At 43.5% G+C, this 15149-nt stretch overlaps 1 protein-coding gene across 5 annotated transcripts in view; it reads right to left on the reverse strand.

Moving 5' to 3' along the window:
• Positions 1–15149, reverse strand: part of fer1l6 (fer-1 like family member 6) — a 68467-nt gene that overhangs the window by 39427 nt on the left and 13891 nt on the right. For 3 of the 5 annotated variants that reach the window (XM_082507931.1, XM_082507930.1, XM_082507932.1), the window contains one exon: positions 5099–5255. In XM_082507931.1, coding sequence (XP_082364057.1) covers positions 5099–5255 — 157 coding nt within the window. Of the gene's footprint in view, positions 1–5098; positions 5256–7056; positions 7603–15149 lie in introns of those variants that run through there. The other 2 variants (XM_082507933.1, XM_082507934.1) reach the window with 2 other exon arrangements.

The following is a 15149-nucleotide window of genomic DNA, read 5'->3' on the forward strand; positions in this document are numbered from 1 at the left end:
TTCAAGCGATCATTCAGAAATGGCACAACTGTAAACCTACCAAGACAAGGCCGTCCACCTAAACTCACAGGCCGAACAAGGAGAGCGCTGATCAGAAATGCAGCCAAGAGGCCCATGGTGACTCTGGACGAGCTGCAGAGATCTACAGCTCATAAAAAAAGTGTGCGTGTTAGTCCCCATAGGGAAATAGTTCCTCTGCATTTAACCCATTCACCCAGTGAAGCTGGGGGAATCTGTCCATAGGACAACTATTAGTCGTGCACTGCACAAAGTTGGCCTTTATGGTAATTTACCATTTTATGGTGGCAAGAAGAAAGCCATTGTTAACAGAAAACCAGAAGAAGTCCCGTTTGCAGTTTGCCACAAGCCATGTGGGGACACAGCAAACATGTGGAAGAAGCTGCTCTGGTCAGATGAGACCAAAATGGAACTTAGTGGCTAAAATGCAAAACGCTATGTGTGGCAGAAAACTAACACTGCACATCACTCTGAACACACCATCCCCACTGTCAGATATGGTGGTGGCAGCATCATGCTCTGGGGGGGCTTCTCTTCAGCAGGGACAGGGAAGCTGGTCAGAGTTGATGGGAAGATGGATGGAGCCAAATACAGGGCAGTCTTGGAAGAAAACCTCTTAGAGTCTGCAAAAGACTTGAGACTGGGGCGGAGGTTCACCTTCCAGCATCAACGACCCTAAACATAAAGCCCGGGCAACAATGCGATGGTTTAAAACAGAACATATCCATGTGTTAGACTGGCCCAGTCAAAGTCCAGATCTAAATCCAATCGAGAATCTGTGGCAAGATCTGAAAACTGCTGTTCACAAACGCTGTCCATCTAATCTGACTGAGCTGGAGCTGTTTTGCAAAGAAGAATGGGCAAAGATTTCAGTCTGTAGATGTGCAAAGCTGGTAGAGACAGACCCTAAAAGACTGGCAGCTGGAACTGCAGCAAAAGCTGGTTCTACACAGTATTGACTCAGGGGGCTGAATAATTACCACACCCCACTCTGCAGTTATTTATTTGTAAAACATGTTTGGAATCATGTATGACTTCTCACGTGTACACCACTTTGTGTTGGTCTTTGTGAGTACAAGAAAATAATTATTATAATATGATGTGTTAAATTTGTTTAGATCAGAGGAATAAGGAGGGATTGGTCTGTGTTTCAGTTTGGCTTAGCTGTAGCCTGAGAGTGTAATTGTTTAGAGAGAAAGGAATTTATGGACACTGGGGGTCTGCCTGCCTGCCAGGAGACAGGAAGCTACAGTTGGGGGTTGCTGATGCTGATGCTTGTACCTTTAATAAAAACTCATAATTGTTATAAACTTAGAAGTAGGTTTGCAGGAGACTCTCCACATGCTTATCTGTAAATGTAAGACAACAAGAGGCCAACGACCCAGTGGATGCAGAGTGGGGGTCTCAGTGTTTGTAATATGTTAACTCTGTTTTCTATGTTGTGTAGAGGAATTTGGTGTGGCTTGGGTGAGGAGATTACTTTTATGACCCCCAGGAAGTCACGTATGCAGAGACACACACAGTGCTTTGACTGTTACGACACACCCACACCTACATGCACACTCACTCACTCACGTACACACACATACACACAGGTACGCGCACACAGTCACTCACGTGCACTCACATAGACACGCGGGTATGCGCACACACAGGCACTCACATGCTCGTGCATAAACACAGACACACAGGGTTTGCAGCGCACCATGGGGGTTTCATGATGGGGTCACTTCTATAAAGCTGGCTGTAACTAACAAAGAGGTGGAAGATTCTGCAGAGGGACACCGGCCTGGCACGTCTTCCCTTCTAGAAGATGCATGCTTAAATGAAGATGAATAAAGGTTTTGTGGAATGACTACTGAGTTCCGGTGCCATCTCTGGATGCTTCGAGGAATAAAAAGAACTGATTTCGTAACATCTTTCACGTGGAATTCCAATAAAATTGATTCATGTTTGTGGCTGTAATGTGACAAAATGTGGAAAAGTTCAAGGGGGCCGAATACTTTTGCATGCCACTGCATGTTACTGATGCCTTTGACACTGTGGATCATGACTGGTGGGTGGGCATCACTGCCTCAGCTCTCCAATGGTTTAGGTCCTTCCTCTCTGATAAGTTTCTGTGTCAGCACTGATAGTTTTAGCTGCACCTCTGCTTCCCTCCCTTGAGGAGTAACATAAGTTTCCATTCTTGGACCACCTTTTGTCTTTGTACCAGGTGCCACTTGGCACTATTTTCCAGAAGAACAATATTTCTTTTCATTGTGATGTGGACAACAGTCAAGTTTGTTTTTCACGTAAGCACAGTGGTGCTCACAGCATCTCCTTGACTGATTTATTTACATAAATGACATTAAAAAATGTATCTCAATACGGGAAAGTACGGGAGGATAAGAAGTGCTATACTATACAACAACTATACTAAGACCTTGATGTTTTATGCTGATGTAAGTATTAGTGATATGGAAATCTCCAATAATGATGTGCATTATTTTCATAGATCAGGTGATGTCAACATAACACATAAACACATTTCATTGCAATGTTGACCCTGTGCTAACTTGCATATCACAAAAAAAACCTGAAAACTGAAACTGAAACATTGTTAACATGGACATTTAGAGTAATATATCAATTAATTGTCATTATGAAGTCAAATAATAATGTTAAATAATGTTGTATTGAAAAAATGTGTCCCTTAATGATAAATATATTGCTCTAACGTTTGGAAATGATTCAAGAGAAAGATTTTCCTAATTCGTCTGACCTGGAGCTTCTACCTATGACTTTGAAGCGTTACATTCTAAAATGAAAATGAAACAGGTGTCATTTTTTACTCATATGATCGGAGCAACTTGAATGAAATCTTTAGCTTCTATAAGCAGTAAAAACTTTAGACTTTAAGATATATTCATGGAATTTTGTAACATTGTAGGGCTTTGTACTGAAAAAAAGTGTGTTGATGCATCTCAATCATCCAGGAAAGTAAATCTCCAAAAGTTGATTCTGTTCATCTGGACGTAGCGTTTTGTGGGAGAAACGTTTCGTCATCATCAGGTGACGTCTTCAGTCTCAGCTGACTGCAGGTTTCAATCTTAGTACATTTGCATAATGACTGAAACCAGCCCACTGAAGGAACAATGAACTGGGAGGTGTTTTGCAGCTTTCTCCATGCCCTGTCATGTGATATATTATTCAATATAGGTCTACTTTGACTTTTAGCATTTATAATAAAGGTGAAGATCAAATGCTTTGCCAACCAATGGTACTCATGTACATCAAAACATAGTATATTGTTTTGATGTTCATAAAAATTGTGGGTAATGTAAAATCTTTGGTGGCCTTGACATTAACCTGGTTTTCAGAAAAATTAAATCAGTTCGAGCTGGTACTGGCATCTACCATCACACAAAATTTGAAAATGATAGTCTAAGGAGCTTGGAAAGAAAAGCGTCTGGACTTCTTTAAGTTGCTTGAAGACGTTTCACCTCTCATCCGAGAAGCTTCTTCAGTTCTAAGGTCAAATGGTGGAGAGTCCCAGATTTACAGTTTTTTCTGAATGCTTAAACCCTAACTGTGATTCCTGTAGCACAATCTCTAAAACTATTCAGACTTATAGCAAAACCACTCACTGAGTTTGCAAAACTAAAAGCACAAAAACTGCTTTGCACTCAGTTTGCAATTTTGTAACACACACTTTGCAAAACTGTAGGCACAATTCACTGCACAACACTCAATTACCACATTTCCAACACACTCCTAGCAAAAGTATACACATGTATGGCTATCATTAACACTAATTTGCCAACTGTCTGGCACACTTTCACATGTGAAAACTTTTTTAGATAATTAGTTCACTTTGCAATCAGCCTAAGCACTATAATACAGGTAAGCTGTGTGTGCGGAGTACAATGGAGGGAGCAGAAAGAGTGATAAGTAGAGGAGGCCGAGGAAGAGGACGTGGAGGTGAAGAAGTAGGATGAAGAGGACGACAAGGACAAGGAGGAGCAAGAGGAAGACGAGGAAGGGGGAGAGGAAGATGAGGAGGGGGGAGAGGAAGGGTAGGAAGAGTAAGAAATAGAATTGCTGATGACATCAGAGCTACAATAGTGGACCATGTAATCAACCGTGGAATGACCCTGAGGGTAGCTGGCCAACAGGTCCAGCCTAACTCGAGCCGCTACACTGTAGCAAGCACCATAAGGACATCTTGAAATGAGAATCGGTGAGTACAGTCACTTCGCACAAAGATTTGTAGCACTGCCATATGCCAATGAGAAACACACCAATACCATTGATGTAAAAATACTGAAGTTGTTACTTTACAGAGTTGCTAGATGACCAGATGCTGGGGCAGAGGAAGCATGTTCACTGCAGACCAAGTAACCCATATAGTCATTATGGCGATTGCAAATAATCCTATACTTGGAAATAAACACTTGTGTTTGTTTTGATGTGTTTGAATAAACACCAGTACTTGAAGTTTGGATCCCTCTATGCTTATGGATCTATGACAGAAGTATGAGCTCAAACTGACATAGCCTACCTTGTGCACAGAGAAAGCAAAGGCCAGATGTGTTTTGTATTCATACCATCAGTGTGCAGTTGGCGCATTGTGTGCTTAGTAGATGATGGCTTGTGTGTACTGTTTGATACGGAAACACCATTTTTACGAAGGTGTGAAGAGTTAATCTAGCTGTGTTTGCTTTTGCAAGAGAACTACAATGTTTTGATGATTGGGTGACAGGTTTTCTTATTTGCGTGAAGAGTTTTGCAAAATTAGCCAATAGTTACAAAAAATGTGCTTAAGCAATCAGAAAAAACTGTAAGCCCTATGGGAGTGATATGGAAATCTAAAATAATTATGTGCATTATTATTTTAAAAAGTCCTGACTTTTCTTTCCAAGCTCCTTAGACTACCGTGACCTGGATGACTGAGAACCTTCACAGACATATTGAAAATGATATCTTGAAAACTGGATCCTAGACTGAAAACAAACAAAACAGACAATTTCTTTCTACGAAATCTACAAAAACATCGGGTCAGTTAAATTATGAATGACATTAAAAAGATGGTTCATACTTGTCTATCTGCTCCTCGGCATCACTTGCTTTTTGTCCTGGCTGCATGGTATCTCCCTTCGATGAAAGGCTGATGTCACACTTGATATAACCTTTGACCCCAGTGCTAATGTCACCACCTTCGGTTAGCATTGCCCACTTATTGATGAACTGGTGACCTACAGGAGTAAGGAAGAGACACTAGTGTGATTTATGAACAGGTAAATTCAATAAATGAAATTAAATCAATAATCTGAGAAATAAATGGTCTGTATTTGTATAGTGCTTTTCTAGTCCCTAAGGACCCCAAAGCGCTTTACACAACCTGTCATCCACCCATTCACGCACACATTCGCACACTGGTGATGGCAGCTACAGTGTAGCCACAACCACCCTGCGGCGCACTGACAGAGGCGAGGCTGCCGGACACTGGCGCCACCGGACCCTCTGACCACCACCAGTAGGCAACGGGTGAAGTGTCTTGCCCAAGGACTCAACGACCGAGACTGTCCGAGCCGGGGCTCGAACCGGCAACCTTCCGATTACAAGGCGAACTCCCAACTCTTGAGCCACAATCGCCCCGAACTATAACCAGACATGAGTCTGTGCCAAGTTGGCACAAACACATTTCTGTAGAAGATCACTTCATTAGAATTTGGCACTGAGTCTTGTTGTTGGTTTGTTTTTTGTGACAGTCAAACAGGTCAGAGTTCGTCACAAAGCAAACAGTTTTCAAAGGCTGCTTTGCCTTTATCTTGACCAATCTGCTAAAACTCTCCACTAGAAAAGCTACTTTACATACGCTATGTTGCCAAAATTATTCCCTCGTCTGTCTTCACACACCTATGAACTTGAGTAAATGGTCTGATTATCAGAGGTGGGACCAAGTCATTGTTTTGCAAGTCTCAAGTAAGTCTCAAGTCTTTATCCTCAAGTCTCAAGTCAAGTCTCAAGTAATGTCAGGCAAGTCAGAGTCGAGTCTCAAGTCACTGGTGTAAAAGTCCGAGTCAAGTCACAAGTCTGAAACTTTGAATTTCAAGTCCTTTCGAGTCTTTAAAAAAAAAAACGAAAAAATAATGTTGCAGTTATGCTAAATGTAAATATTAGACCATGTAATTTTAAAATCTGTGTTTTTCTCAACACATGACAAAATAGTGAACTTAGAAAATATACACAAATTGTGAAATTGCACCTCTTTAAAATGCAGCTCAATTAAACCTAGCTCCAAGAATAATTTTCACCGACAGTTCTGAGATAAGCTGCATGTTATTCTTGGATGCGGTTGTAGGACCAGCTTTAAAATCGCATGACAAAAATATCATACACATTAAAAAAAACTGTATCACCAACGTAGCCTGGACAACATTTGCTAGTTAGATGAAGTCAGCTATCTCATCTTAGCATATTTATATGCATATTTATAATCATACGGTTCTTGGAGTGAGTGCATACACTCATGAAGTTTAGTAACTTCAGGTCACTGCAACAAGCCCAGGTACAGTTTACCGACGGATGGGTGCAGGACCTTGAAATGCACCGTGTAGAACGAAAGACCATCGTACGTATCATAAGTTTACCAGTCTCACAAATCGTCTTCATAAATACACATTCCTTAACCGTTTATTAATAGGACCTTTGAGCTCAATGGTAATTAATTAGTAGTGGAAATAATTTCTGGTAGCATCACAGAAATGTAGCAGTGACAATAATACTGTATGCTGTAATCGTACTGGGCAATTAGTGATACAAAAAACCTGTTTTATCCTGTGAATAAAAGTATTATGTTTTTGTCAATGTACCATAATAACAGAAGCGAAACACAATATTGTGTCAGGACAATTCACTATTTATGCACAATAAATAAAGGAGCATAGCGCGACCATTTCTGTTCAGCGCCAGACTTGCTTGTAACCTATATCACCAATTATGTTAACTACAACAGCAGACTGACCTTCGTGTAAATGCTTGGAGCAGACTAACCTGTGAGCTGGAGTGTTCTGGGACGTTATATTTGATCTTTGAATGGCTGCAATCCAGGCCATCCGTCGCGTCTTTGTTACTTCGGAAACATGGCTGAACAATTTCTCTTCAGCGACGTAATCCGATAACAACCGATCTCTTTACCCGTCGGCTTCCCGTGGCTGTCATGCGACCAGCTATTGCAGTTAATAATACAACAGCTTCTTGCCATTTTTGTGTTTCTTTTTATCGCTGTGTGACTGATTTCAATTGAAAGCCTGCGTGCGCTAGTACCGCTTGCCACGAGTTCCCAGAATCCTTTGCGGTTCTACCCGTGAATGACGTCACATTTTCAATCTCTATATAATATGCATGTTAAATTTTATATTTGGGGTAAAATATCAAGTCTTTTCAAGTAAACCGGTTCAAGTCCAATTCAAGTCCCAGGTCATTGGTGTAAAAGTCCAAGTCAAGTCACAAGTCTTAGAACATTTTTTCAAGTCAAGTCTAAAGTCATAAAATTAATGACTCGAGTCTGACTCGAGTCCAAGTCATGTGACTCGAGTCCACACCTCTGCTGATTATTATATGGCTCTTTCCTGCTCTCTCGGAGCACTCCAAGAGCTTTACACATCATGTGTTTTTCACCCATTCATACAAGCACTTTTTTCTGTGCTGAAGTGCTTTCTATCTAACATCCGCACACACTGAGCAACTTGGTGTTAGTATCGTTCCCAAGGATATTTGGCATGAAGACCTGAGCAGCCAGTGAATGAAACACCACCCTTCCCTAAAGTCGATCATCTGTGCTACCGCGTGAGCTACATCCACCCTAAAGTGAGAGACATGCCATTCTAAAACCACAGGGCTTAATGTGGTGTTGGCCCAGCATTTACGTTGTACGTTCAAGATGGCGCCGAGTATGGCAGCCTCGTCGCGAGCTCCCCCAAGCAACGGCTTTCTTCTGTGTTTAATTTTACTTTTCCTTTATTTTTTCACGAGCAGCACTTGTCTCCTTGTGTACGACCGACAAACCTTACTGGACATAAAAGACGGTCTTCTTATAACTTTCCGGAGTTCAAGTTTTGCAACACGGACGCTCCGTTTGCAGACCCCCCATTCATCTCACCTGAGACGCCTTTGTTCTCTGGCCCTGGAGGCCGCAAACGCCGACGCAGAGGGAGAAGATCTGGCGTTCTGGTTCGACTGAGACGGCGCACTTACAGACCACCGTTACCCAGTTTATTACTGGCTAATATGCAGTCTCTGGAGAACAAGCTGTGCGAGCTTCGGGCACGGATCTCATTCCAGCGAGAGATGCGGGACTGCTGCGTGATCTGCCTCACAGAAACCTGGCTATCGGACAAAGTACCGGACTCCGCAATACAACTGCCGGGGTTCTCTGTGCACCGCGCGGACAGGTCACAGGATCTTACTGGGAAAAGCAGAGGCGGTGGTGTGTGTTTCATGATCAACAACAGCTGGTGTGATTATGCGAACGTGCACCCGGTCAAATCCTTCTGCTCACCGGACCTGGAGTACCTGATGATTAAGTGCCGGCCATTCTGGCTACCGAGGGAATTTACAGCAGTGATTATTACGGCTGTTTACATTCCCCCACAAGCCGACACTGACCGAGCACTCAGGGAACTGTACAGCGCGATCAGCAGTGAGGAAACCGCACACCCAGAGGCAGCGTTTATCACAGCCGGAGACTTTAATAAGGGAAACCTGAAGAAAGTCTCACCCAAACTCCACCAACACATCCATTTTAACACTCGTGGAGATCGGCTACTCGACCACTGTTACACCTCTTTCCGGGATGCGTACAAAGCCCTCCCCCGCGCCCCATTCGGCCAATCAGATCACTGCTCCATCCTGCTCCTGCCCGCCTACAGGCAGAAGCTGAAACAGGAAGCTCCAACCCGGAGGGCGGTGCACTGTTGGACGGACCAATCGGAGTCTGCGCTGCGGGACTGTTTTGATCACGCGGACTGGGAAATGTTTCACGTGGCCGCCAGAGACATTGATGAATACACAGACTCAGTCTGCGGATTTATCAGGAAATGCGTGGAAGATGTCGTCCCATCCAGAACAGTCAAATCCTTCCCAAATCAAAAACCCTGGATTAACGGGGATGTTCGCGCGGCACTGGCGGCACGGAACACCGCCTTTGCCTCCGCGAACACATCGGACTACAAACACGCACATTACCAACTCCGGAAGACGATCAAAGCAGCCAAACGTGAGCACAGGGACAGGGTGGAGCAACAGTTTGACAACCCTCGGAGTATGTGGCAGGGACTAAACACGATCACAGACTTTAGAGGGAAAACCAGCACACCGCAGACCACGGCCTCTCTGTGTGAGGATCTAAACGTATTCTACGCTAGATTCAACACGGCGAACACCATGAGACCGGACAGTGTGCGCACCGCGGATGATGTCAGTGCGCACACTGTGTCTGAGGAGGATGTGCGGAAGTGCTTCAGGAAGGTGAACGCACGCAAAGCTACTGGTCCGGACGGGATTCCCGGCCGCGTCCTCAGGTCATGCGCGGCTCAGCTGGCTGGAGTGTTCACGCACATCTTCAACCTTTCCCTCTCTCTGTCTGTAGTCCCAGCCTGCTTCAAAATGGCCACCATCGTCCCTGTACCCAAATCCTCCACCATCTCCTCATTGAACGACTGGCGACCTGTAGCCCTGACCCCCATCGTAAGCAAATGCTTCGAGAAGCTGGTCAGGGACTTCATCTGCTCTGCACTACCCGACTCACTGGACCCTCTACAGTTTGCATACCGCCACAACAGGTCCACTGATGATGCCATAGCCCTGACACTACATACTGCCCTGTCACACCTGGAGAAGAGAGACACGTATGTGAGGATGCTGTTTGTAGATTACAGCTCAGCATTCAATACCATCGTTCCCTCGAAGCTGGACAGGAAACTGCAGGATCTAGGACTGAGCAGCTCCCTCTGCAGCTGGATCCTTAGCTTCCTGTCTGACAGACGCCAGGTGGTCAGACTGGGCAGCATCACCTCATCCCCCATCACACTGAACACTGGTGCTCCACAGGGGTGTGTACTGAGCCCTCTCCTGTACTCACTCTACACCTACGACTGAGCCCCCGCATCCTCAGGACCTTCTATCACTGTGCCATTGAGAGCATCCTCACTGGATGCATCACCACCTGGTATGGCAACAGCACCGCCTACAACTGCAAAGCTCTCCAGCGAGTAGTGCGGTGCTCTGAACGGATAATTGGAGGTGAGCTTCCCTCCCTCCAAGACATCTACAGGAAGCGCTGCCTGAGGAAAGCGGGGAGGATCATCAAGGACTCCAGTCACCCCAGCCATAAACTGTTCAGACTGCTTCCATCAGGAAGGAGGTTCTGCAGCATCCGGTCCCGTACCAGCAGACTGAGAGACAGCTTTTTCCACCAGGCCATCAGACTGCTGAACACGTCATAGACACCTCAGCTTCACTACTGGAACTTCAACATTATGCACTCCACACTGTATATAAATGCCACTTGTTCTGCACATATTCAACTCTGTATATTTTATATATTTTATTATTATTATTATTATTTTTTTTTTTTTTTTTTTTTTTTTTTTTACTATTTAATTTGTAAAAATGTGTATACACACACACACACACACACACACACACACACACACACACACACACACACGTAGGAAAATATTTAGTATACACAGTTTATACAGTATACACACAGTTTCAGGTTGGCCATTCTTGTATTTTGCTCGTTTGTGTTGTTGTGTTTGCACATCTCTGTTGCTTGTGGGGCTCGCACACAAGAATTTCACTCGCATGTGCTGTGCCAGTGTGCCTGCACATGTGATGTGACAATAAAAGTGATTTGATTTGATTTGATTTGATTTACAGCTGTAACAGCTTCAGCTCTTCTGGGAAGGCTTTCCAGAAGAAATGTGTTTGTGTGAATTTTCTGGAACATTCTTCCAGAAGCACATTTCACTCTTAGTCCACAGGGGTTAATAGGATGTTGCTCAACCTTTCCAGCTACAATAGCTTCAACTCTTGTAGGAAAGCTTTCCACAGGGTTTAGGAGTGTTGAGGGTTACAGATGCTAACAGACTCAATAAACTAATCCACAGGGCCAGTAATGTTGTGAGCATGGAGCTGGACTCCTTTAAGGCGGTGTTGGAGAGGCGGATGTTGTCCAGGTGCTGGAGAGTGCCTCGCACCTACTCCATGATGTTTTTTCATTAGGTTTTACACTTTATAGTAAAATATGAATCATACAGGGGGGTCTGCTAGGGGAGTATGGAGTAGACGCGCAAACCACGAGGTCCCATTTATCTGTTAAATTACTTTATGGTTCACCTATTGTGGCCCAATTCAGAGATTTCTTAAGCTCTATTAAGAAAGTCAGCATTGTTTTAGCTGTTGTTCTTTCCGTCTTTTTGCCTTATCTCGAAGTGAAATGCCTCCTAAGCAGTCTGCTAAAGGAGTGCAGGCTAGCTGCTCAGGGACCGCTAGCAAAACTACCGTTGACCCAGCGACACTGCTAGCTTTCCGCGACATTGTCAAAGAAGTGATTCAAGAGGAAAATGACAACCTACGGGACGAAATTAAACGAGCCATTTCGCCCATCCAAACCACTCTTGACGAATGTACTGAGAAGTTGGGCGAACACGAAGAAGGCTTGAATAATCTGGACAAGCGGCTAGAAGTTATGGAGACATGTTTCGCAGATCTGAGTAACCAATACAAGAAGTTGCTGCTGAAAACTGACGACTTGGAGAATCGGGGAAGACGATGCAACTTGCGTATATTAGGAGTGCTGGAGGGAGCCGAACAAGGGAATCCCACTAAATTTGTTGCTGATCTGTTGCACGTTGTACTGGGTGGTCCCGGCGGTTTGGAGCAGGCTCCGATCCTGGACAGAGCTCACCGGGCAGCGGTTGCGCTGCCCACGGAGGGAGGGCGACCGCGGCCGTTCATTGTTCGCATTCATTACTACCAGGAAAAGGAGCGGATACAGCGCTTAGCCAGACAGAAAGGCCGGCTGGAGTTTCAAGGGAAGCAGATCTTCATCTTTCCTGACTACAGCGCCGACCTGGCCAGACGCCGGGCTGCTTTCAGCGAGGTGAAGGGACTACTACGGAAAAAAGACGGAGTTCGCTACGGTCTTCTTTATCCTGCCCGGCTTCGGATCTCGTTTAATGGAGAAACACAGGTATTCGACTCTCCTAAAGCAGTGAAAGATTTCATTGACTCCAAGTTTGAGTCATCTCCCGAATGACATTTCATAAGAACCACCGGGACTTTCATACCATCGTGACTATATTTTTGTCAATCAATAAACGGACGATCTTTGGTTTAGCTTAGTTTCATGTTCAATGTTCATTTAGAAATCTCAGATGTTGGTGAGTTTGCCCTTGTTTCCTGGGAGGTTAACTATATTCCAGTACTTGTCACTTAAAAGGGACTCCGGGGTCAGCTTTGATGAGAAGTGAAACAGGTCCGTTTTTCGGCTACGGGTAAATTTGACGTGGGAGTTTTTCTCTTTCCTTCTCTTAATTATTTTACTCTATTGTGTTGGACTTTGTGACTTTCTAATTTGAATATGTTTTGGACTACATGTGTGATTCATAGTTCAGATGCTTCTGCTCATGTGGGGCTGTGGTTATGAATAAGGTGATTGGGACTCTTAATAGAAGCAGGGGAGCTGTGGGAAATTGGTGTGTGTCGTTTGGGGACAACACTGAACACGGGGTGGTGGGTGGGAGGGACTTATCTACTTTTTCTTTTCCTTTTTTTTTTTTTTTTTTTTTTTGTTGTATATTATTTGCTCAGATTATTGTTAACAACAACATTTCAGTGTGCACCCATGATAGGATTGGTACTTGCGTTTGGAACCGCCTTTTTCATCATGTACTTATATGGTGATGACTTCTGTTGATGACACTTCAACTGCTGTGAGTAACGGCTGCCATGTTAACTTTATTAGTTGGAATGTGAAGGGATTGAACCACCCAGTGAAACGAAATAAGGTACTCTCTCATCTTCTTTATCTTAAAGTACATGTAGCGTTTCTTCAAGAAACACACCTTAAGCATACAGATCATGCCAGATTAAGACGAAATTGGGTTGGACAAATTTTTCATTCCAAATTCAATGGTAAAGCCAAAGGTGCAGCAATTTTGATTAATAAGAATACTCCGTTTATAGTCTCTCACACAATAGCTGACCCAAATGGTCGCTATGTAGTTGTGACAGGGTCCCTGTTTAATACTTCACTTATTATGGCAAACGTCTATGCTCCGAATTGGAATGACTCAACTTTTTTCAATGACTTTCTTAATTCCCTTCCACAGATCAATACACACCAATTGATCCTTGGAGGTGACATGAATACTGTTATGGATCCAGTACTAGATCGCTCCTCAGATAAAAGACTTCCACTCCCTAAATCCTCATTAGTGTTACAGTCTTATTTACAAACCTATGGGGCTGTTGATGCGTGGCGATTTCTCTACCCCTCCACTAAACAATATTCCTTTTTTTCTGCAGTGCATCAAACGTATTCTCGTATAGACTACTTTTTTGTTGACAAAAAATTGCTTCCCAATATCAAGACTTGTAAATACAATAGCATAGTAATATCTGATCACAGTCCACTTGTTTTGGAACTCGGCTTCCCGGATGAACCCTTTGTGTACTCCTGGAGACTCAATCCTCTTTCTTTGTCGGATAAGGAGTTTGTGGAATATCTTTCCAAACAAATTGATATCTTTATAAGAACAAACATTACGCCTGGCATGGCCTATAGTACGGTTTGGGAAAGCTTAAAAGCATTCTTACGGGGCCATATTATATCATACTGTTCATATACTAGAAAACAGAAACGTCTTTCTGAATTGATACACCTTATTTCGCAATTGGATGAGCAACACTCTACAACCCCCTCTCCAGTTTTGTATAAACAAAGACTAACGTTACAGACTGAATTTAATTTAATCTCAACCCAGCAGTCAGAGTCTATGATTCTTAAATCTAGAGGAAGATGGTATGAGCACGGAGAAAAAGCATCTAAAATTTTAGCACATCAGCTTCGTAAATCAGAAGCAACTCGTGTAATCCCTGAAATTAGGACTGAATCTGGACATGTCACCACTACACCACAAAAAATAAATGAGAGTTTCAAAGTATTCTATTCCAGTCTCTATGATTCTGAATCTTTAAACACGCCTGGACTGTTTGAGGCTTTTTTTGATGGAATGACAGTTCCGACTTTAACCTCGGCATTCAGAGACCAATTGGAGGAGCAAATTACAGTGGAAGAAATTAAATTGGCGATTAGCTCAATGCAGAATGGCAAATCCCCGGGTCCGGATGGGTATCCGGTTGAATTTTACAAGACCTTTAAAGACAGTTTATCACCTTTATTACGAGACATGTTCATTGAGTCATTGGTTTCAAAATGTCTTCCCCTAACGCTTCGACAAGCGACCATCTCACTCCTATTGAAGCCAAATAAGGATCCATTAGAGTGTTCATCATATCGTCCTATATCACTCTTAAATGTAGATTTAAAAATACTGTCAAAAACACTTGCTCTCAGGCTAGAGCAATATCTACCATTGTTAATTTCTCCAGATCAGACAGGTTTCGTGAAGGGTAGGCATGATTTTTTCAACCTGCGCAGGTTTTTAAACATATTACACACCAAGTCAACTACAACCCCTGAAATTGCCTTATTACTCGATGCTGAGAAGGCATTTGACCGGGTGGAGTGGGATTATCTGTTTTATACTCTGCATAAATTTGGATTTGGCCCTAATTTCATTTCATGGATTCAGTTACTTTACTCCTCACCTATGGCACGTGTTAGAACAAATTCGTTATTCTCTTCTTATTTCCCACTTCTCCGTGGTACGAGACAAGGTTGTCCCTTATCCCCTCTTCTTTTTGCATTATCAATTGAACCACTGGCGATTAAACTGCGAGCTGACAGTTGCATTAAGGGCATCTTCAGAGGTGACCAGGAGCACAAAATATCCTTATATGCTGACGACCTCCTGCTGTATATGTCAGAGCCTTTATGCTCTCTTCCCCGTGCT

Source organism: Aulonocara stuartgranti, assembly GCF_965226115.1.
Source record: "Aulonocara stuartgranti genome assembly, chromosome: 16".
NCBI classification, from domain to species: Eukaryota; Metazoa; Chordata; class Actinopteri; order Cichliformes; family Cichlidae; genus Aulonocara; species Aulonocara stuartgranti.